Consider the following 23,020-nt stretch of genomic DNA (forward strand, 5'->3'; position numbering starts at 1 on the left):
TGAAAGCACCAAGGCTTCTCTGTGATTCACGCACCAGCCGCCGGTGTGTAGCCATAGCTACATGGTGAAATCATACCTTTCAGCAAGGTCGATCACATGGCAACCTCTCACTCTGGGCTGCGCCAGCTGCTCTTGTGTGTATGAAACCCTATGATCCATACTCTGGGATCCACTAATGACCGCTTTGATTCAGATTGGGTAATTACCCCCCTTGCATGGCAGTGGTACACGAATGACGACGAGGGAAGATTAAAGATAAATTACAACTAGTTTTCACTTGAAACAGCGCCTCTGTCCAAGAGACTATATAATGAGATGCTACTGCGGGGCTGGCACGTTCCTCAAGTCCCTACGGACCCTCGCCAACAAGATACTGCTTATTGTTTGCCAAGTTTCCATGCAGTGGTAATGTCAATAAAGACGTGTTCCACAGGACTGTTGATCCAGGGGGGGATGGGGATAACGGCAGCTGGTTTCATAAACAGATTAGGATTACACTCATTTCTAACAGTGTGGCTCCTTGAGTTGTTTTAATTCTTGTAATGAGAGCCCATTACTTCTGGAAATTAAATCTGACTCTCTCTCTCTCTCTCTATATATATATAAATATATATATGTATATGTATTATATAAATTTTATTCTAGTTAACAAGCTTCATGTTTCTTGATGTTTCAGTGCTGAAAAGGTTAATCCACAAATCTGAAAATTAAAATTTGTATACATTTTTGGTCGTTTGTCAAGTACTTTTGAATATCAAATGTGTGAAAAATTCACATTTTGGGGTTAACGAGCAGACAAAACGACGGAGTGAGCAAAAACAAAACAAAATCAGGAATTTAAAAAAAAAAAAAAGATCTACAGATTGATATGATCGTCGTTATGGCTCACAGCAGCGAGTCACATGGCGACACATTGATCAGTGGAACAAGCGGAGATAAAGCAAACAAATACGTTAAAAATACACACACACACAAACACACACACACACACACACACGATAAACTGTGGGCGATTTATGTTTTCTGCTGTCAACAGATGACTAAGAAGGGTTGATGTGTTCATAGTAATCACACACAGAACACGCTCTCATTAGTCAACTGTACCCTGTACCCGCCTGATATTAATCAGGGGGATTTTTTTGTGTGTGTGTGCTCTAACTGGCATGAGCATCCCCAGCCTGCCATCTTCATCAGTGGCACAAACCCTTACACTGCACCCCCCCCCCCCAACCCCACCCCTCCAACCTCCTTCATCAGCCTGGCTGAATGGTCAGAGTGATGAGTGTTGTGTGTCTGTGGGTGGCATAGACACAGAGGACCAGTCTTCCACTGCCTCTTCAGAATAGCGCTTCAGTTGTGGGCCCCTCCGTTCACCACTGTAACATTTGCATTTTGCCCTCAATGGGCGCTCTATCCTCTGGGCCTGCTGAAGACAGAGAGTGGCTGCCTATAGGTCTGCAGCCAACAGAGGAGCCGTAAATGTCCTCATAAAGCCGACTGGAAACACGCCTTAATATCACACCCCTGTGGTTCCACTTGCCCTGCTGCTTATCTAAGATGGATTCACCTGAAATGAGCCGCTGCTTTGCTTTCCTCTCCTACAGCAACACACACACACACACACACACGCGCGCACGCACACGCGTGCACACACACGCTACACTGTGGGCATTTCATGTTTTCTGCTGTCAACAGATGACTTAGAAGGGTTCGTGTGTTCATAGTAATCACACACAGAAGACGCTCTCAATATTGATTCAATTTGTAGTGAAGAATCCGGGGGGGGGCAGTGGATATGTGTGCATCTCCATTAACCCACCCCCCCATTTTCTCCACAGAGAGTAGGTTTTACATATCTGAGCCTTGGGTTGCTAGCACAGCTCTCAGTAACTTGATCAATGGCGGTGTGAGTAGCAGTATTGGCTGACTGCACCCCCCCCCCCCCCAAAAAAACAAAAAAACCCCACAACAACTCAAGAAGGAAGATCAGAGAAAAAAACAGTTTAAAAAAAAAAGAGATGCGCTCAGCACAAAGCAGACAGTGGTTGAATGCACAATCAATGCAGTGAAGGCATTGTCAACCTACAGGCCCGAGGAGTGGGCAAGTGACATGACAGCACAGCAAATATATTCCTTGAAGACCAGAGGTGCAGTAAACTCGCCACATCGGCAGCTAATACGGCAGCTAGCTATTTAGATCCCCCCTGCATCCTGGTTTGGGATGTCAGAAATTCTTCATCCCTTCATTTTTATCCAATTGTCCATCTCAGCGTGAGAGGAGGAGGGACGCTGTGAGAAGCCGAAGCTAATTTTTCTGACACCAAGCCTGTGATATGTGTAATCCCCTTAGAGCATAGCAGAAGAACCTGTTGTATCCTCATCGACCAGAGAGGGGAGGGGAGGAGGGGGGGGCACTTTGTCTCCTTGTGTTCCCTCATATCTTGTCCCCACTCGCAGCACTGCCTTGTCCTCACATTGCACTATCCCCCATCTTGCCTAGTCATTTTTTCCCCCCTATTGATAAATACATTGGCTTTAGATATTTGGGTGGCTATAAATATCCACATAAGATCATTCATCATCCCGGAGCGAGCAGGATGTTTCCTAAAAAAAAACAACAGTTCTGGTAGTTCTAGGAGTGCCTATCTTTTCTTTTCTTTTTGTTTTCCAGGCGCACTATGGGTTAGTGACGGGTCAACCTTTAAGAGGTCACGTAGAAACCACTTAGGTGAAAGCCCCAAGGTATGAGACACTCCAACATTTCAGGAGACTGAGGGTAAAAAAAAAAAAAAAAAACAGACCCACTGATCCCTGCACCCGGTAAAGTAGTGAGGCGCTGGATGCACATGGACAGGGCTTCCCTTCATCCTCAAACAAAAAGAATGCTGCCTCTTAAGTATCCTGTTTTGTTTTTGGACACTAATGGATCTGTTTGAAGCAGTGAGGCTGCGGGGAAGCAGGAAACACTGGAAATCCATTATGAAATGATAGCCAAAGGCTTACAAAAACCTGTGTAAACCAGCTTCCTACTATGTTCTTTCAATTTGCAATGAAGTATTCCAACAAGAACGTACCCGTGGTGCAAAGGACAGAAAGCAGGTAATTTAGAGAGAATAGTAAGATCACACATACAAAAGACACACGCAAGCCGTTGTTGCCTCAGCAGTAATTAAGTGCCTTTGTTTCATCAAATGTAATCCCACAGATGGAGGAGTAGTACTACTGCTGATGCGCCCAAGATTAAGAGAGCGAGGAGAAGACATTCATACCGACAGGGAGGGAGCGGGATGAAGGTGTGTGATAATGAAAAGAAGTTGTTTTTTAGCTTTGTTTGCCCTGGGATGCTTGAGCTGAACAAATAATTCACCCACCTCCATCTGCAATGTGTAATAAAGGCTCCCTCTGTGGATCATGTGTCTACACCCCGAGTATCTTATGCAACTAAATGTGTTCATTTATCTTATTTATCTGACCCCGGTTTAACATTTCATCTACATGAGCTCACAATGCTTCCCAGTGTGGGACTGTTTAAGGGGAAATTGCAGAATGTTGTGCGTCAGCTGAAAAATCACATGCTACACAACGTTGCGGCTATGCAGCAACTGCTACCGCAGCTAGTGATCAGTTAGCTTGGGCTGCAGCGCACTGAGGAATGAGTATGATGGAACAAAAAAGTGATGCGGCGTAGGTGCAATCACACGGGTTAGGGAATGCCTTTTTATGTTCATCTGTCTTATGCAAAAAGGCGAACAAAAAATAAAAACGTCTAAATATGATCTAGTTGCAAAAATGCTGAATGTCATCAACTTGGAGAAAGGGTGGGACAAGGAGGAAGCCATACAATTTCGGGGCAGATTCTGATGTTTTTAAGGAGTTTTCCAGGAAATACTACATGACTTCAGTGGAGGTCTCCACTCTCTGAATCCAAGTTTATTGTGAGGTGCTGGTTAAAGTGCAGAGTCCTGGTCCCTGCGGCTAATCCAGCTGGAGGCTAGAACCCTGCTTTAGCTAATCTGATCATCTGTGACCTGCTGAGACATCAAACCCACCGTCCAGATCCCCTCTAATCTGCGCACACACGAATTAAATATGCACATTAGCACACTTACAGGCATGTAGCTGGCAGGTGCGTAACATGTACAGACATACATCTGACCTGAGGGCACTGTGCACACTGACGAAGAGACGGCGCTATGACAACGCCACCTCTCATCTGCAGCTAAAAGGCTGAGGCATTAGCCTGCTTTTCAACAAGGTGTCATTTCCCTGCACATCCTGTCAGCTTCTCACTGACGTGACAACCGTCTTGTAGTGGAACTTCAACTAGCCGCACCAGTGAGAGATTTTATAGAAGTAGGTTAAACGACTAAAGACTCAAGAGAAAAACCACAAGAAGATTTGCCTTTTTTATATTTCCAGATTTGCTAAAAGATACCTCAGTTTCAATCACTCTTTAGCCATCAAAGCACTCTTCCACACTCCAAAAATAACACAACAAATGCTAATGAGAAATATTAAAACAAACAGAGCACTTACAAAAAAATAAGGGGAGGAAGGGCCAAGCTAACATCTTCTTTGCAGCCGACACAATCGACCGCGTGTCAGGGCGTGTTGAGGAGTTGTATAAATCCATAAAACAGATAAAGGAGGATAATGAGATGGAAGGGAGAGAACAGATCTATTCATCAAAGCCTCTTTCTAACACACTCAGCAGATAGAGGCAGAAACATTGTATGGCTGCTTACTCCCCAGTTTGGAGATTAAAGCTCCCGTTGCTGACAAGGAAAGTTGAGAGGTATAAAACGGACAGAGCAAGAATTTACAAGGCATTAGCATTCCATCCACGTGACGTGGCTAAGTACAATATTTAAATGTACAAAAACAGATATTGCAATCTAGCTAAACTGCAAATGAGGCTTTCATTTGATATACGCAACCAAAAGGGAATACGGGCTCGATCAGTATGTTAGTTCTACTGATGAGGCCCCTGAGGATGTTCTCTCCAATGGGCTGAGGGAGCCCAGAGGCATTTGGAGATGAAGAAAACAGTAAGAGGTAGAGAGGGCTTTTGAGTTTTCTCTGGGTCCAAGTAGCAAGTGCCCTTTAGTCAAAGAGATCTGATCAATAAACCAGGGTACAATGACTCAAGTAGCCTTTGAGCTGCAGGCCGTGTTTTATCTTAAAAATCATCAGATGCGAGTACACATATCGATCTCTCTATTCGCCCATGTCATCGCCCCGCTCTTTACCCTGTTTCCTCCATGATGAGCGGTGGCGCTGACTGAATACAAGTATGGAAAGTAAAAACATAAAAGGAATCGAGCCATGCAATCATGCTCTTCCTAGCATCACAGTGTTGCCCTCCACTGGTGCCCCCCTCCCTCCCTTCCCCTCCCCTTTCATCTCCCTCCTTCATTCCCTGGCTCACTATGGGCTCGCCCTACTCTGTGACGGTGCGCGCTGCCAATTAGTGTCCTCCACCTGTCGCCGCGGGTCATCGGTACAGACATCTGCTGGGTGTGAAATTGGCCATCTCACTTTCGTCCATGAACTTTGCATGCACCCCCCTCCCTGCCTCAGCCCAAATATACACACACACAAACACACACACACACACACACACACACAAACAGATATGCTGTTATGACCTAAAGCTGGCCTTTATGGTATGGCCACCCTGTGTGGTGAGGTAAAAGGGGAAGGGTGTGATTCAAATAATACCTCCAGCTTGGACTGGGTGTAGAAAAACAATCCCTGCGTACATCAGCGTGAATGTTTTGAGCGTATCAAATGATATTTAGAGGCTTTGACGGCTTATTTTCCTTCATTTTTCCTTCGATTATGCTGATGCTGTAATCACCGTCGTCACATTTGAGATCTGACAGGGAAATGAAAAGAGCGAGTCCAACATTTGGAGGTGAAACTTTGCCTGGAAGTTCTCCATTGCCCTGAAAAATGTTCTGTTAATCTGACCAAAAGAGGCGTCCCTGAAGCATAATTTAGAGATTACAATGGTAGGGAAACATTTCCAGCTCTCTCTCTTTAACCAAAGAGCCTTCAGCCTTTCATACACGAACACGAGTCATTTACAGACTCCGATATTTCATTCAGTCAAGCTCCATCAAATTACATCAAATTGGAGTTAGTAGCAACACTCCAGGGATGTTACGCCTCATATTTCTGAGTGAAGTCAGACTGGTCTTGCAACTGCAACTGTTGTTTTGGGTGCTCTACTGCAACAGCTTGATGTGCACGTAAGGTAGGACAGACTTCACACAGGACACACTGTTTGGTCGCCGCTTTTTTAAGATGACAGGCCCGTGTCAATCACTGTCGGGGAAGTTTATACTCCTCGATCGCGATACAGCAGCAGTAAGGCTTCTCAACGGTGACACATCTTCAGAAGGGATGGAGATGTCATGCTAGGCCTGTTTGACACGGACCAATAGTTATTTAGGGAAAAAAAGGAGAAAAAAAAGGGATTAGGGCCCATTCTGGTGTAGGGTCCCTCAAGAATGTGCTCCTGTTGCCTCATTAAATGGAGCCAATTAAGAAGATCTCTCTGTCTCATTATAAGAGTCGGCCCCTGGGAAACAGCTGGGCCTGTCTGTCGAACTGTCTGCAGCTCCCATAGGCATGTACCTGTGTGTGTAGCCTTGGGAGGCTGGGTGGGAATGAAGCATCTTCTGCTCTGTGTCTTTGATCATATGACCATTTTATAATCAGAAGTCTGGAGAGAGCAGTCCAGACATATGTCCTTAGCAACGATTAATTTCCACAGCAGAGGGAATATGCCGTTGGCCATATAAAGGAATGAACAATCTGGTTCTTGCAGTAGGATTCCCGGACCTTTCCAAGAAAAAAATAAATACAAAAACAGGCTGAAGCTGTTCATTTTCCAACACCAAATAGATTTGACAGAGGAAAGCAGACAAATAAATGCTCCACTCAAAAGACATTAGAAACAACCCGAGTCTCTGATGATGAAACTAAGCATCAATAATTAATGAGAACGACACTAAAGGTCAAGCCCACAGCGAGCCTCCTGCCATAGATCCTGCCTTCCGCTTTACTGCAGAGGTGCTTGCAACCGCAACATCTACTGCAGCAGTAAGGGAGTTTCAGTCCAGCTGGCTTTGAAATCACCAAATCTGAGGACGGCATTGATTCTGCAGTAAGTTTACAAAGAGGAGGGGAGAGAAAGAAAAAAAAAAAAAAAAAAAAAAAGGCAGAAAATCTAGGACTTTATCAGCACTGTAGGCAGCAGAGAAGGATGGAAAAAAAAAAAGAAAAGAGGATGACTCAGATGTAGTGGGTGGATTGAGACCAGGTGAGACACTGGTAGCAGCAGATGGACAGATTTTTTTTCTCTCTCCATCATGTTGCAGGTCGCTCACTGGCTGATGTACCTATTATTCAAATGCGCCAGTAGCGGCGGCGTGTATTTCGGGTTTCAGAGAGCCGATGTAATTGAGTTCGAGCGGTGAAGAAGAAGGGGTGCAAACCTCTCAGGGGGCACGCAACCCGAGGAGGATTGTTTGTTTTTTTAATATCATGTTTAAAACGTGGAATTTTACAAAGGTCAATCTGCCTTTAGTTGTTGCACAATCCTGCTAACAGCCAGACGGGGGTCAAAAGATAACCTCCTTGGCTGAGGTAATAATGCTAAATGCTGCTCTTCCTCCGCTTACTGGTGGCTGGAAAATTCTCCCCTTGATACTCAACACAGAACTGCCACCGTGTACCACTATTCATCTATTCTCAGAGGTTTATTTTTGGTTTTAGTGAGGGGGGGAAAAAAAACATGTTGCTAGAAAATGAGATGGATTAGATAATCCTGATAGCAAATAAATATAGTTTTGATGGATGTGGGTCAGGAGATTGGTCTGATATAAATACTCCGCAAGATAAAAAGAGAAAAACTGTTAATTTCACAACAGCCAAAAGGGCAGTGTAACAGGATCAAGATCTGAGCGGTCAATGAGATGAGACTGATGAAGACACGGTGATGAATATAGCCACGGTGTAAAGAAGAGGAGGAATGCTGAGGTTTACGCACATCAAAGTTACTCTTTAGAATTTTCCGTGAAAGAGGACTGACTAACTGATTCTGGGTCATGAGGCCGATGTGCGACTTCCTCCTCCTGTCCTTATCATCGCAACTTTTTTTTTTTTTTTTTTTTTCCAGGAAGACGGGGGCTTGTGTCTACACATTAGGAGGCCTGTTTAGGGAAAAGGCATGAGTTGGGGGTCTACTAGGGAGCTCATCAAAGAATGCCGCGTCCAGTGCAGCCCCCACGTTAAGCTCAAGTCAGTGCCTCATTGTGTCTGTGTGAATGACCCTGGGGGAACACCAACTCCCGCTGTGCCGCGTACATTCCCCTCCACATGTTTGCTCTGCCCAGGGTGTGGCCCAGTTCGAGAGGATTACGCCGAGGAATGCAGCCGAGCCCATCTTTTTCAACAAGAGAGGAGGGGTGGGGGTGGGGGGTGGCGGCTGAGGCCATGGGCATAAAGTTCACTTTCACTGAAGCTTCCTAAAGAGTCACAAAAATGCAAATGCCAGTCCTAAAATCAGAGAAATTCTACTTTAAAACACTGCTGCCCAAGTTTCACTGTCCGGCACGTTGAGGGGGGCTTGGTTGCCTGTGGGGTCGGCGCTTTAAAGTATCATCCGTCCCTGCTCCGTCAATAAAATATTAACACCACCCCTTCTTCCCTTCCTTTTTTATTTATCAGTTTCAGCCATCATTTGCCCCCTCCCCAAAAAAAAAACAAAAAAACGCTGTTTTAAACCAGAGTCCGGATTAAGATGTTCTTACAAAAGGGAAGGAAAACCAGGGCACCTCACCCTCAGGGGGGCTGTAACGACTCTGTAATCCAAATGAGAAAAACACTCCTGCACACCTGAAAGAGGCCTCTGTGGTTTCTCTTCTTTCTGACCACCTCAACCTTTAGGAAACATGATAGTGCCAGGATGCAGTAGACCTAACCCAACCTCTCAGACTGCTGAAGTTCAGCCATGCGTGGAGGTCACCTGGTGAAATCTGACGAGTGCAAAGATGATGGGTGGGAATATAAACAGCAGCTATATGGTATCAGACACTTGTGTAATGGCTTCGAGTTATGCAAAGAGGACACACTCATGCAAATGTCTTCACACTTTTTTCCCCCCCGGTATGTTGGCACGCGTATATGAGCTGCTCGTGTTGATTTGGAGATAAATTCGGAATATGTAATGTGCAATCAAATGACAAGTGGTTTAACACTTTGAGACAAACGCTCTTAACTGCAGAGGGAAGAAATATAAGCCGGTCAAAGCGGAGGAATAAGCGGCGACAAAAAGGCTACTGTCAAGAGTCAATGTGACATCATCACAAGACTGGTGTGATTGCATTTACTCCATTAACGTAGGTATTCATCCCTCCTCCTCCTCCTCACCACGAAGTCAAGCCTTCCATTGTCACAGCACAACCAGCATCAACAAGCTCTTAGCGAATGGCTTTAACGTATAATTTGTTCTGCCTGTATCGACTATCCATCATCTTTTGCGGCGAGAGAATAGCAAGGAGTCCCGCCCAAAAACGAGAGCTACTTCTGAGTCCGCTTGGTTATATTTTTTGGGATAAAATTAAGTGAAGTAGCGTCAGAAAAAGAACTGCGCTACGACCAGCAGTAGCTGAAGTTTTGATGGGTAAAATAATACTTAACACTTTTAAATGATTTGAGGAACTGTAAAATACAATTACAGGGTAACATCAGAAAGTGCCTGCAATGGGTTAACACAGATAGGGAGCAATGAGTGAACGTAATTTATACAGAGGGAAAATATATGAGGCTTCTACTTTTTGCCAAAAGCAATGACAGCTGCCTTTTCGAATCGTCCCAACGGGCTGGTATTTAAAATTAATAACACCTTTTACAAGCTACACAGAAGGTGACTGCCAGAAGCTAAAACACCTGTAATTGACAAGAACTCATCTGAAAGATTTCTTCGCAGTTTTGCTGCAACAGTAAGTCAAAAGTAGGAATTCTTGGCAATAGGCTGTAAAATTTGAAATTAGTCCTGGATGAGCTGCAGTATTCTATCAAGTCTGAGTTTGGCATGTTTGCTTACCGCCGCGAGTGCAAGTGAAACAACAGATTTACACCTCGGCTCCTCTCCTGAGCCTCACCTTTCACGTGTTTGTGAAAAGCAGCTTTCTGATCATAGGCCAAGTCATGCCTGGAAGCACACGAAGCTGGCATGATAACCCTATCGAATGAGACGACCCAGGAAGACGATACGGGCATAATGGGGCGGGAATCAGCCTGCCGTGTAGCAAAACACGTTTCCTAATGCATAATAAAGCCTCAGCTGTCACGAGGGGAGGTTTTTGTGAGAGAAGGGGGAAAGTTTGGAGCACAGCGAATCCTGCATTGTGACTGAGGGCGAGAGAAAATCAGCGGTTGGAATTGTTGACTGATCTATTCGATAGATTGAAACATTTGCAACTTTTATTGTCATTAGGTGATGTGAAATAGTGCTAACGGTTTGTGATGGCAAGGAAAATCGTGAGCTAGCAACATTACATAATACTGCCCGAAGAAACTTGATTGGCGAGTTACGCGCTTCCAGCTGCAACATGTCCAGGAGGTCCTACAATAGCTTTGTCATGCCTGCATGAACACTGCATTTACCTTGAAGAGTGTTGGCTGCTGGCGCTCCAGACAGACTGGCCTTGATGGATCAACTCTATAGCACTAACTGGGGATTACATGAGCTCCACTGTTTGACAAATGACGCTGAAAATTGCTGTGGGGTTGCCATGTTGATTCTGGAGAAGTTTGGAAACTTCCTCCCGAAGCTATCCCAGAAAGGTATAAGAACACGTAAAGGCAAAGACTAAAAACAAAAAACAAAAAAAAAACAAAAAAAAATGGAGCAGACAGATTCTAGATAGCACAGCAAGTCAGGAGACATGGTGTACTTCTTCGATCAAAGAACACGCTGCACCCAAAAGGGCGTAGAGTACCAAAGACAGCACAAGTCACAAGCTGAGGTTGAGTTATTTTCTCAGTCATGCATGTCTGGCTGGGGTGGGTTTTTTTTTTTTTTTTTTTGTGTTTTCTTTTTCGTGCTCAAATTTATGTCATGTGAGGATGATGATTTCAGGCCCTTCCTTTGTATGATGCAACAACAAATCAATCCCCAATTGGAGTCAGCTGTGTGTCCATTAATCCATAACAGCTCGCAAAAATCTGGCAGCTGAGCGAGACGGGGTCACCCGCCGTATAACTCAGCCGTCCTCACCGCGAGCTAGTCGGGAAAACAGCTGATCTGAAACCAACGCAGCTTTGTTAGCGTGGTGTCAAATGAATGACTGACCACGAGCAACACGTCATGAGGAGGGTTATTACACACTCTTAAGAGCAAGAGATGTGTGGCATACTTTCAAGAAGGGGGGGAAAAAAACGGATTCATCAGTATTCAGAACAATTTTTCACTGACCTTGGATTTGAAAACTGTCCCACACACTCCACACGATGCACTGCTGTTTTGTATGTAAAAGGCAGCTACAGTTCATAAAAATACCTACAGTCCTGTGTTCTGCTCCAATTTCTTTGCCTATTTATCATTGTCACACTTTTTTTTTTTTTTAATCTTTGTCCCCCCCCCCCCCCCCCCCCCCCAACAGCTTGAAAATAATAGGTCGGATGCAGTTGTGTTATTTGCAGCATGTGGGAGTTTGCATGTGAAGCAACCTTGTTGGAACAGTGGAGACTTTCAGACAGGCCTGGTGGTAAACCAATTCAATTTATTTTCTCGTTATGAATACGAAAACGGCGCATTAATGAGAGTATATACCTTAGGTTGTAAGGCGATGACATCACCTTTGATCAGAGGGGTCAGCAGATAAACTACAGGTTTTTTTTTAATCAAAGGGAATAGATAGTTTAATGTGTCTTAAAGTTCCTCATAATATTTCTATCCACTTATTGCTGAACAGTCCCTGAGGGTAGAGCCTTCAGAGAGTTAAAAAAAAACAAAAAACTATCACACAAACACAGGGGAATGATTAAAAATAACCTTTAGCCAACTCAATTTTTAGCTGTGAATATGAATGCGTTTTATTGATTTTAAATTTCCATCATCACAAGAAGTCTGTAATTGGTTAAATGATGCTGTTGCTGCACAAGAAAATGAGTTTCATTTTAATCAATTCAAAAAGAGCAAAAGGAACAGCTAAGACTGCTATTAGAGAAGAAAGACCATGATCTTGGCGATGCCACCGATACTTATGGGTGAGACTCGGGTCTCAAACTGACATAAAAGCAGATTCCTACATGCGGAAGGTGTGCTGCACGGAGAACCAAACAAAACATTACAAAATATGCTTGGGTTGTTTTGGCTGTTTGTTAGTTGTGTGAGAGACAGCTGACAGGAAACCAGGAATAGAAACCCTGGAACGACTTAAGGCGATCAGATGTTCGCCCTCAAACATGGATGATGGACAAGGCATGGTAACATTAGAGGAACTTACCATATAAAAACCCCTACCACACACACACACACACACACACACACCTGTGGTGACAGTGAACATGACAACGGACCTCTCTGGCCTTTAGCTTCATAGGTCAAGATGGTCTGCAGCACAGCACTGAGACCTGACACACGTGCTAATTTGAGCAGACAACCTACACCCACCAACCATTAGGAACCACAAAAGGGCCACATTTGACATCAGAGGCTATACTGGCGCTGCACAGATATAATCCAATTACTCATGTTTGCTTTACATCCTTTGGCAGTCCCGTCAGATTATGTTAAGGGATATCACCTAGTGAGAATAAAAGGTGTAGAAGAGAGAGAGTTGTTCAACGTTCTTACCTTTAACGAGTCAAAACAAGCGATCACTCTCCCATTCTCCACCGAGCAGCTTTTAGGTGGGTGGGCAAATTTGCAGTCCTCATCGCTGCGCGAACAAGTCCCTCTCTGAAACTGCCGGCACACTTCCAGGGTCAGCCATTTTGTGTCACGTATCGATGCAATGTTTAGAGCCATGTCAGCGGCGCTGGCTTGGGTGGAGCGGAGCTTTAAGGAGGGGGCTATCCTCTGAGGAGGTGTCAGAAAATGTTCCAGGGGAGAAAAAAAAAAATACAACAGCTAAGACTGATGGAACATAAAAACAATCGGCTGCAGGTCAGCGGATGAGATTTGTCTTGGCGGACAGGAAAGTGGAGCTAATGGACTGACAAAGTCTTTGTGACCGGAGCATGGAACTAAGCTGCTGCTGTGGAGTTTGACAGTCAAACAGTGAATTGTTCATTAATCAGTAAGTCTCAGATGAAGACCTCCGACAAGACAGAGGGGGCATGCTCAGACACAAGCCCGACTGGTCGTACCAATGTCCCCAAATGTCCTTCGTATGAGTGATGATGCGTGTAAAGGTGTTGGGGAGCAGAGACAAGTGCTATTTTGAAGTGCAATGGCACAATTTAGGACAACACAAGTCAGCCGCTTTCTTTTGTTTAAATGTCCTAAATACCTCCTCTTTCTGGGTTTTGGCACCTCGGCCAGCAATGCAGCAACTCCACCTCTTTGCGTCTTCGCACTCAGCACAGGCAAAGACAAACTAAAGGGGTCAGGGAGTGTTTGCCTGAGCTATGTCCTCCTTTCACGGCTGCACATGGAGAAATCTGGAGGGAGCTCCTCATGAATGAACGCCCAGGGATCTTCAAGTAGGGATGCTTTCTCACAAGGCACTTCCTGTCAGTAATCTGAAGAGAAACAGAGACAGTTTGTGTTCAGTGAGAAGGTCGTATGCTTAATAGCTCGGGCAGTCATTTCACTAACAGGTTTCAACAGGTGTTAACACTGATGCATGCCAACCTGAGTTTTGGCATAGACAGGCTAACTCTTAAAGGTTTCAGGCAATTCAGTGGCTACTTGAGTTTAAGTCCTCCAATTACTTGTGGCATTATGCGGGGTACCTCATGCCCACTGGCTCACTGACATATTGCATACAAAATGTTGAATGGCAAAGGCCTTTGTGCTATGAGACAGTGGACAAGAGCACAGAGTCAGAGCAGAGAGAGAAAAAAGCCCCAGGGTCCAACCCGCCCTGTAGAACCATGCTCAGCGGGATGGTGCAGCCAATAAAAAAGGGCCCAGCGCAGCACTATTCCGGGCAGCCGTCCAGCAGCCAGAGAGCGACTGAGACAGATGCATATGCCAGTGCCAGACACGATTATGACACTGCCCAGCGTCCTGCGATATTCACTAGTCTCCCACTGTCCAAATTAGATACCGGCTCATTGACAGCAGCCTGTCAATTTACACTCATGGGGGAAGTGTATGTTGGTCTCATCCTGTAAGGACACTCGTGCCTATGTTAGGTTGTTGCCTAGGGAGAGATGAGGGTCAATTTGGCGCAACAATATGAGGAAGTGACCTTTATCATCAGCGTATGAAATCCATTACAAAGCTACTGTGCAGGGAGCTCCTTCCTTGGCACATCTGGAAATGTTTTTCTGCAAACTGGAAGTGGGAAAAAGGGGGCTGGGGACACCAGATGGAGGGAGGAGATGGAGAAAGGTTGTGGAAACCTGCTGGTTAAAAATTTCCCTTGAATAAATGGAACACAGACAAGAGATGGAGTAAACACCTCACCTCAGCTCAACCGAGAAAACAAAACCTGTAAACCATACATCTATGCAACAGTTAAGGGAAGACCAAATCCCTTTACAAATTCCTCCACACAGTTGTCATACAGTCCCTGAGGTCTGGTAAGATCTGAGTTAGGCAGAGTATTTTTGTCCTACTGTCATTTAAACCCAAACACTGTCCTTAGGACTTTCCTTCAGACAACAAGTGGTAGATTTCACTTGAAATTCCCCACCAACCCTCTACCGTTCCAAGCTCATGAATCCAGATCTTTGTCTTACTAATCATATTGTCCCACTTTAGTGCTGATCATGTGAAAAGAGATGAGAAGCTTCCAGGCCCAACCGTACTGATGCCCGAGTTCAACTCTCCAAGGCGAGATTTAATTTCACACCATTTCCCCGGGGAGGCAGCCAATCGCTGCAGAAGAGACAGTCAGGTAAGAATCATGCCAGATCTGACCTTCAACAATTAATCCCTACTTATTTTTAGAAGTCATAAGAAGTCTGCCATCAAGCTAACCTACTTTGTGAGAATGTATGAAGGGACAACATTTCTCTGCGCAATGATTTGGCCTCAAATGATGGAGAAAGTTGTGCTAGAATGAGAAGTTAAAAACTACCTCGGCCCCGTGATGCCCTGTTAATTGTCACTAGCGATGCTGCTCAGTGTTAGCATTCAGTTGCAGCTTAATTAAATCAACAATTGGTAAACTGACAGACATGAGGGGTGTGTATCCGAATTTTGGATGTTGTACTGTTCAAGCAAACAATCTGCTATGCTCTGGAAGCATACGAGCAAAAGCTAGCCCTTTTTAGCAGAGACGGCTAAGCTTCTGAGTCTCTTACCCCAGCTGACAAAAAAAACCACCAACCCAGAGAGTAAAATGTTGCCTCTGTCACATAGCATCATCACATCCTGAAAGCATGTGAACTTAAAAGTGAAAAATTGCTCTACAAAAATGACTGCTTTGGCAAACTGTAGCTGTTGTAGCTGCGGTTTTGGTTTGGTCACGTCTGTCTCTTAGCTTAGTAGAGGAAAGCATCCTGGCTTAGTTTAGACTGAGCTTAGCTGTCATTCCTTATGTTATGAGGGAAGAAAAGGACAGATGGTTCTGCAAGTGGGAAGAGCCCATCCAACACCCTATGTTTGATCTCAGAGATCAACACTCCCTTATGGCTGAGTTTCAAGGTACAGCATTTGAATGGAATGTATGTCATGTTGTTATTACAAATTAGTAGATAATAAATATACAAGGGTGGGGAATGGGGATGGCAACAGGCCTGCAAATGATTATGTAATCTGGATAGATATAGTTCAGCTATATAGGAACGCATCTTCAAAGCCCAAACCTGTGTTTACTGTATGTATAACCTGCTTTCCAGAAAGAAGCCTTTGTTCCATCTGTGTCCTCAGTACAAACATTGGACAGACGGGGTGACCTGATAAAGCAGGGCAGAGATGTGAAGAAAAGCACCACAGTACTAGACTTTATGGATTACTGACGCTTACTAAGGCCAGCTGGCAGGGGCATTATCTTACTCAGTCTGCTTAATTGAATGAGAGTCAGCGGGACTGGGGTGTCTCGAGTGAAAGTCATTGGCTTGACCTCTGAATACCACGTATGTAACCCATTAGTCTGGTATCTGTTCACTCTGCCTGCGCTTTACTGTTTATCTTAGCTGCTTGTATTTGTTCAGCAGAGATGATAAGCTACCTGTTTCCATTGGTTGTAAGCCTGGCATAATATTTACTGTGGCTGGAGCAAGGTGTTGCCAAAAAATTAAAGTACAAATAAAAATGGCTGTGGCTGACAAGCGCATGAATAGGGTACCCGTATGACCGCATTTCCATTTATTACCATTTTATGCTGGAAAACCATACCGTATGGTCATTTGCATGGCCGAGAGGAACAAGCGGTCAATGTTTTTCAAGGCTGTGAAAAGTGGACTCATTGTAGAGGAGAAATAGGAAAGCGCTCACCTTCCTGTGAGTCATGGAAAAAGAGTGAGCTATGTGGCACAGGTTTTATCAAAATGTCCCCTTTGTTCCTCACAAACCGAGCTTTCAGGGTGACATCACCGGCTTGTTAGCCAAGGCAGAGGGCCCATACCACGCGGGAACATTTCTATATGAAATTATTTTTAGCCTAAGCTACAGCTCCTTGAGTTACGTATTATTATCAAGTACCATTAGCGATTAGCACGAGTGAGTGAGCTCAACAGACTATACCCAGACTAAGCTACTGTTGAGAGGCAACACAAGATGCATTTCACAGAGTCAGCAAATAGGTGTGCCCCATATCATAATAGCCTTAGCTAAACCCCAGTGACCCAAATGGCTGTGCCCATATCACAGGCCTGGGCTTTCTCCTCAGAACAGATGACCATCATTTGCTAAGATTAGCCTTAAATCCATGGGAAGAAAGTCCATCAATATCTATGATTTCTGTCAGCTGCTGCCTCCCCCCCCCCCCTCCATACATCCTCTTGTCTAGCTTCTGCTTCAACACGCAGCTCAAGCAGGCCATCACTTCATTATCGTAGATGCAGCTAGAAGTGAAAAGTGCTGTTCAGATAAACATGATGCTTAGCTGGAGGTTTGCTCCTGAAGCGCTCATATTTCATCTTTGAGCACTACTGCTTGTATTGAAACTGTTTCCTCGACGCTTTAAGTCCTGAAATTAAACAGGTTAAATCAAAGCTCTTGTACATATAAATATTATTAAGTGACACACTTCGAATGAGCGAAAATCTTCCAATTACAGCACCTGATTGCGAAGTGATTCAGCAAACTAAACCTCATGTCACAGGGTAATCAGAGTACCTCTTCCATGCAGGAGATGTCATGAAAAGTCTAACCACTAAATCCTTCTAATACCGTAGCAAAAGGAGCCAATAAAGGGGATTTCTCTGCTGTCAGGGTCTTGCAAAAAAAAAAAAAAGAAGAAGAAAAAAAGACTTGTCTGAGAATTATCCCATTCTTTTCTCAACAGGAAGGGCTGAACTGATGTTCCATTTTAGAAAACACCCACTTCCCCTTGATCCGTAGCCAGACGTGTGACACCACCCTGGCCTTTTCCATGCAGACGATGATGACCAGAGCTTGACTGCAGCGGCTAGTGCACAGCTAAATCTAGATAGGCAGCAGAGAGCTTGGTACATGTTGACCATCTCACTCAAAAGGTTAATTATCATCATGGGCCTTATTAGACCCGTGAAGACCCAGCTTATTTAGGCCATCAGCTATTTGTGTCCAAAGGGAGTAGAAACATCTCTCCTTGTTCCGTGCAAACAAACCTTGTCTGGAGCTAAATGCGTGCACACCGAGAGTTATGAGGTGGAGGAACACACAAAGCGAGCAGTGACAGGGCACATGCCACACAACACGACAAGTTTTTCTCCAGAGAGTGAAAAATATGAAACCCATGTGGTAAAAAAAAAAAAAAAAAAAAAAAAAGTCCCCCTGACATTTGCACTGGGAAGGAGTGACTCAACTGCCAGGATAATGCCTCTTTCTCTCTCGGGAGTTGAAAGTCTGGAAGTCAAGCATTGGAAACTGAAATTGCTCCTGTGCATATATCCAGCGCTCACTATTCCTAATTTTTAGCCTTGCTCACACACAGATAAAACATTCCCTCTCCTCCCTCCCCACCCAGACTGGTATGCAGCACACTGCAGCAAAACTCCTGAAAAAAATCTTTCAAAAAAAAAAAAAGAGGAAAAAAAAAGAGAAAGAAAAAAAAAGAAACAGCCAATATGACGCTTATTTCCCACCTCGTTTAACCGGGGGTCCGCAGCTCGGCTGTGTGCCTCTCTGTCTGTCTCCTGTCCCGAACACAAGAGGCACCCGGTGGTTCTGTGACACTGAGCTACAGCACGGCTCTCCCCTTCTGCCTCAGCAACTGGAGTTAATGACCATGTGAACTGTTGTCATTCCTCGCGAGCTGCCGAGTGCTGCAGCCGGAGGTCCATGCCTAGACAGGGATTTTCTCTCGATGTCTCTCTCTATCTCTCTTTCTCACTCTCAGCCACGCAGCAAGCGAGCGAGGCAGGCAGGCGGGCAAGCAGGAAGCAGAAGAGTGTCTACTCCAACTATCTGGTTCAAACACTTCCAGCCGAGCCCCCCCCCAACACACACACACACACACACACACACACACACACACACACACAAACACACACACACACATACACACACACCTAAAGCCAGCCCCTTCCTGCCCACCAGCCTGAGGCAAAGCCCTCCCTCTTAGCAGCTCCAGCCAATCGCAGGATAGCTACTATGAATCATTGCTTTCTCTCTCTCTATTGGAATAGAGGCGACTAGGTGATGGGGTGAAAGCTCTTTAAGTAACAACCTCTGAATGCTAATCTTTCGAGGTATTTCCCCAATTTCATGCCCTGCTAAACCAGCTATCACATAATCAATTTTTGTCCATCTCCGTGTTGTTCATTCTTCTGGTCACATTAAAACAAAAATAACATTTCTCAGAGAGAATAGAAAACCCACATTTATTTCTCAAACAAAACCGGTGACAAACACTTCTTGCTGTGTCATAAAGGCAATCAACTTTATGGCTCATCATGGCAACAGCACTGCGGCCCCCTCCCTTCTTCTTCCATCATCTACCTCATCATCCAGACTCTCCTCTCCTCCACATCTCCTCTACTTTTCCTCCTCCCTCACCTGTATTTTCTCTAAATCCCTCTAAGCTCTCTTTTGAGCTCAATTTCAATCTAATTCCTTGGTTTACTGGATTGGAAAATCACACACTAGTGAACATTTCAGTTGTTGTCGCATCAGAATGTGCTTGTAAGGAGATGATTGGTGCACATTGGGACTGGCGGTGGTGATGGTGGTGGTGGTGGCAGGGTTAGTCTGTCTAGCACTTCCACCCATGTGATGACATGCTGGTTGGCATCATGTGAAGCCAGAGCGTCACAGAACTGATGAGTCAGAGATCTAGCTTCATGACTTTTCGATCCAGATTCAATAGAACAGCTGTACCGTCTGTCTCCCTCTCTATCTCTCTCTCTCTCATGGCTTCTGTCTAATACAAAGTCTCAAACAAAGGCTGTGAATGACGCGGCAGCCTGGGCGTTTCGTTAATATATGTAGGCTAAACATGCCTTACAATTCTGTGATAAACAAACCAATTAACCATCTGGAGCTGGCACGGCTTTAATAGCGCCATATAATCTGATATTCCACTGGAAATAGATTTGTGAAATTGGTTAGGGGAGATGAGGGCTGCGGGGATTAATCTCTCTGCCATGCAAAATTGTCTAACTTAGCAAATGCCACTGTTTTCTGACGTCATCTCAGGCATCAAGACACCTGTGGGAAAATAACACAGTCCAGCACTCTGCTGACACTTTGCATCTGATTTAAAGAGCTAAAATGCTACGTTAGCGCAAGATTAAACAATTTCTCCTACCATTGATCATGAATAAAAGCGTATCAATCTCTCATTTGACTGTAAATGTCTTAATAATCGCATTACGGAATAACTGCCCAAACAATCACTGATTATTACTAATTTCCACCGGCAAACCTCAGACAGTCTACCTCCTAAACAGATTTGTCCAGCAGGAAAACAAACAAAAGCCTGGCAGACAAACAAGCCAGGCCACTTCCTTCCCAAACAGTATCCCCTCCCCTCTTATTATCCCTGTCCTGTTTGACCCCAAACCGCTTGGCTCACTCACACACAGGCAGATTTAGGATTTCTATGGCCAATAGCGGTTTCATTTTCAAAAGGAGAATTCTGAAACAATAGTTAATTACTACAAATGAAGATTGATTACTTTGAAATTGCCACCCAGTGACAGATACTGTATGTTGTCTGTGTTATTACAGGCTTAATATGACAGGGGGGGGGGGGAATAGGTTTCAAAAATAGGGCACCCAAGACAGATCAATGAAAAGGCAGCTGTCTCTTTCTATAATTAGCCACAATCAAATATCAAGCAGTAGAGAGTTGTTCCTCCTTCTTCTTGGAACCCATTCTGGAAACAAAATGATATTGAGAATGAAAATAATAAATGTCCAGGCAAGTGTGTTATGCAGCAAGCTCAAGGCTGGGCATTGATTGAGACCGTGTTCAAGAGTGAAGCTAAAAACGGATCAAAAATAATCCGGGGATTCACTGCATTAGGACTTGGCTCAGGATTGTACATTACGGTATTTTCTATATTTTAATCTAATGCTGTTTTAAGTCCACATATGATGATTGGCCGCGTTTTTCAATACGCAAAGCCAATTTCCAAACAATTATAGGGCACGTTTAACAGTACATTGCCATGATTTTCCATGACTTTTTCAGGTTTTTCACGATGAATGAAAAATATGAAAATTATAACAAGCTAATCCTGACATGTCAATTTATATAATCAGGAGGACCGATAACTGTACGTGACCACAGCTGGCCTGATCTAAAGGTTCATTTTAGACAAATCTAAAAGATTCAAGTCAACCAAAATGTAATAGATTAATATGTGCACCCCTTGTAATATCAAGCTCTAGTTTTGGTACTGTGAGGTGGATTACGCATGAATCTTATGACAATAAAAACAAGACTTGATCCTGACAGCTATTACTCCTATATATAAGCAAATAAATGAGTTATTATTAAACCTTTCCTGGATTGAGTTCATAAGGTCATTAGAGACTCTACTAATTGCAAACAGCATGTCCACTGAAGCATTACTGAGCTGCAGGAGAGACACAGCTGGACCACTGCGACGTGCATGCTGATTTCTTTGCTTCAATGGAGCAGCTTTCACTTGTTATTATTAACGTTAGCTATCTGTGCAGTTATTAGTGCCTAGCAAAGCCACCCAGCCACCCAGCCACCAGCGTATGGTGTTTCTGAAAGCATAGAGGCTCCATAAGGAACATTTTAGCCACGAACACTCTTTGACGAGCCGCTACGTTCACCACAGCCGAATGGTGCTAGCTGCTAAGCTAACTACCTGCAGCTTACCTGATGACGAACCTGTCACATCCAGCTGCCGCCACCACCGCTCCTCGAGAGTGTTTTTAGGGGGCTGCAGCGGGACCCACTACTTGGAAAAGGGCAGCAATGTAAGAATCTTCGACCGAGTCCTCCCAGTATTTCTTTTCAACACGAAACTTTTTCACTTTCGAAATGTATATCAGTGAAAGGGTGACGTAGGCTATCAGTCGCTACACGCTAGCTTGCTAACTACTTTTAAGGCTAAGGTAGGAAGCAACAAGCGATTTTGACAGTTCGAGGACGTGTTTATTGAGCCCCGCTAGGGGGGTTAAATTAAATCTAAAACCCAGATAACATTGTTTTTATCAACCATTTGTGTAATAAAACACTGCAACTGAAATGTATATTTTTCTGGTGAAACCGTGTTGACACAGCTACTTCTCTGTTGTAAGATATCACCTCCTATTGTATAAACAACATTATCGCCACCCTACAGTTAATGTGGGACAGTCCAGCGGAACCAAGGGTAAAGGGAAGGGGGTGCTCGTTACCAGGGAAACAACAGTGAATCTCCCGGAGGGGAAAGATGTGACCACTGATTTATGAACCAGTGCCAGTCTGTCTGTCAGAGAAGCCTGCCAGGAACGAGATGACAATAACGAAGAGATTTGACTCACTTAAAAATTGCATTGAATTATTTTAGATACACATGAATCCCCTTAAATTATAACACTTTTAATGGACCGACATAGGTTAAACTTCAGGAGCAATGGTTCCTTTCTCCTTTAACAACACGTTATCACTACCAGCTTTGTCGTAATTGAATGAATAGCACTATATGAGAGAACAGAAATGTTTAAAATGTGGGTTTTTTTTCCGTTTAAAAGTGAACTGTTCCTTTAAAGGTAGAGAATCAGGTAATGACGAGTAATGATTACTGCAGACGTACGATTCTGTTATGAGCCACCTCAGACTAATTCATAGCAGTATTAGCAGGAGACAGGACACCCATTACATTTAACTGAGACTCATTAGGGTAATTATTTATATATATATATATATATATATATATATATATATATATATATATATATATATATATATATTTATTTATTTATTTATTTATTTATGAGCTGACTCTACCAAGTGGAAATGTAAAACACAAGACATCCAAAGAAGAACCATTTTAGAGAGGAAAAAAAAAAAAAAAGCCCTGTATTTTCAAGTGATTATGAACAACTGCTCACATAGGTCAAGCTCATCCCCCCCAAGGCCTAACATATTGATCTCAATGCAGAGGAGGCATTTGTAAAAACGCTGCTGCCGGCATACTTTTCTGAAAGTCCCTGAACACCCACACATTTGCAAACAAACACACAAGCAAACCTCGGTCTTCCACTCGTAATAAC

The 23,020-nt window shown here is 44.1% G+C and overlaps 1 protein-coding gene across 10 annotated transcripts in view; it reads right to left on the bottom strand.

Moving 5' to 3' along the window:
• mbnl2 (muscleblind-like splicing regulator 2) overlaps positions 1-21,853 on the bottom strand; it is a 40,022-nt gene extending 18,169 nt beyond the window's left edge. For 3 of the 10 annotated variants that reach the window (XM_086227288.1, XM_086226703.1, XM_086226953.1), the window contains exons 1-2: positions 18,427-18,770; positions 12,875-13,764 (exon numbers count right to left, since the gene is read on the bottom strand). In XM_086227288.1, the coding sequence (XP_086083414.1) occupies positions 12,875-13,048 (174 nt within the window). In that variant the 5' untranslated portion in view covers positions 13,049-13,764; positions 18,427-18,770. Of the gene's footprint in view, positions 1-12,874; positions 13,765-18,426; positions 18,772-21,638 lie in introns of those variants that run through there. The other 7 variants (XM_086226872.1, XM_086227034.1, XM_086178996.1 and 4 more) reach the window with 5 other exon arrangements.
• Positions 21,854-23,020: the final 1,167 nt, after the last annotated feature.

Source organism: Aulostomus chinensis, chromosome 1 (assembly GCF_037954235.1).
Source record: "Aulostomus chinensis isolate RoL2024-O1b breed Wild chromosome 1, RoL_Achi_v1.0, whole genome shotgun sequence".
Taxonomy (NCBI): Eukaryota; Metazoa; Chordata; class Actinopteri; order Syngnathiformes; family Aulostomidae; genus Aulostomus; species Aulostomus chinensis.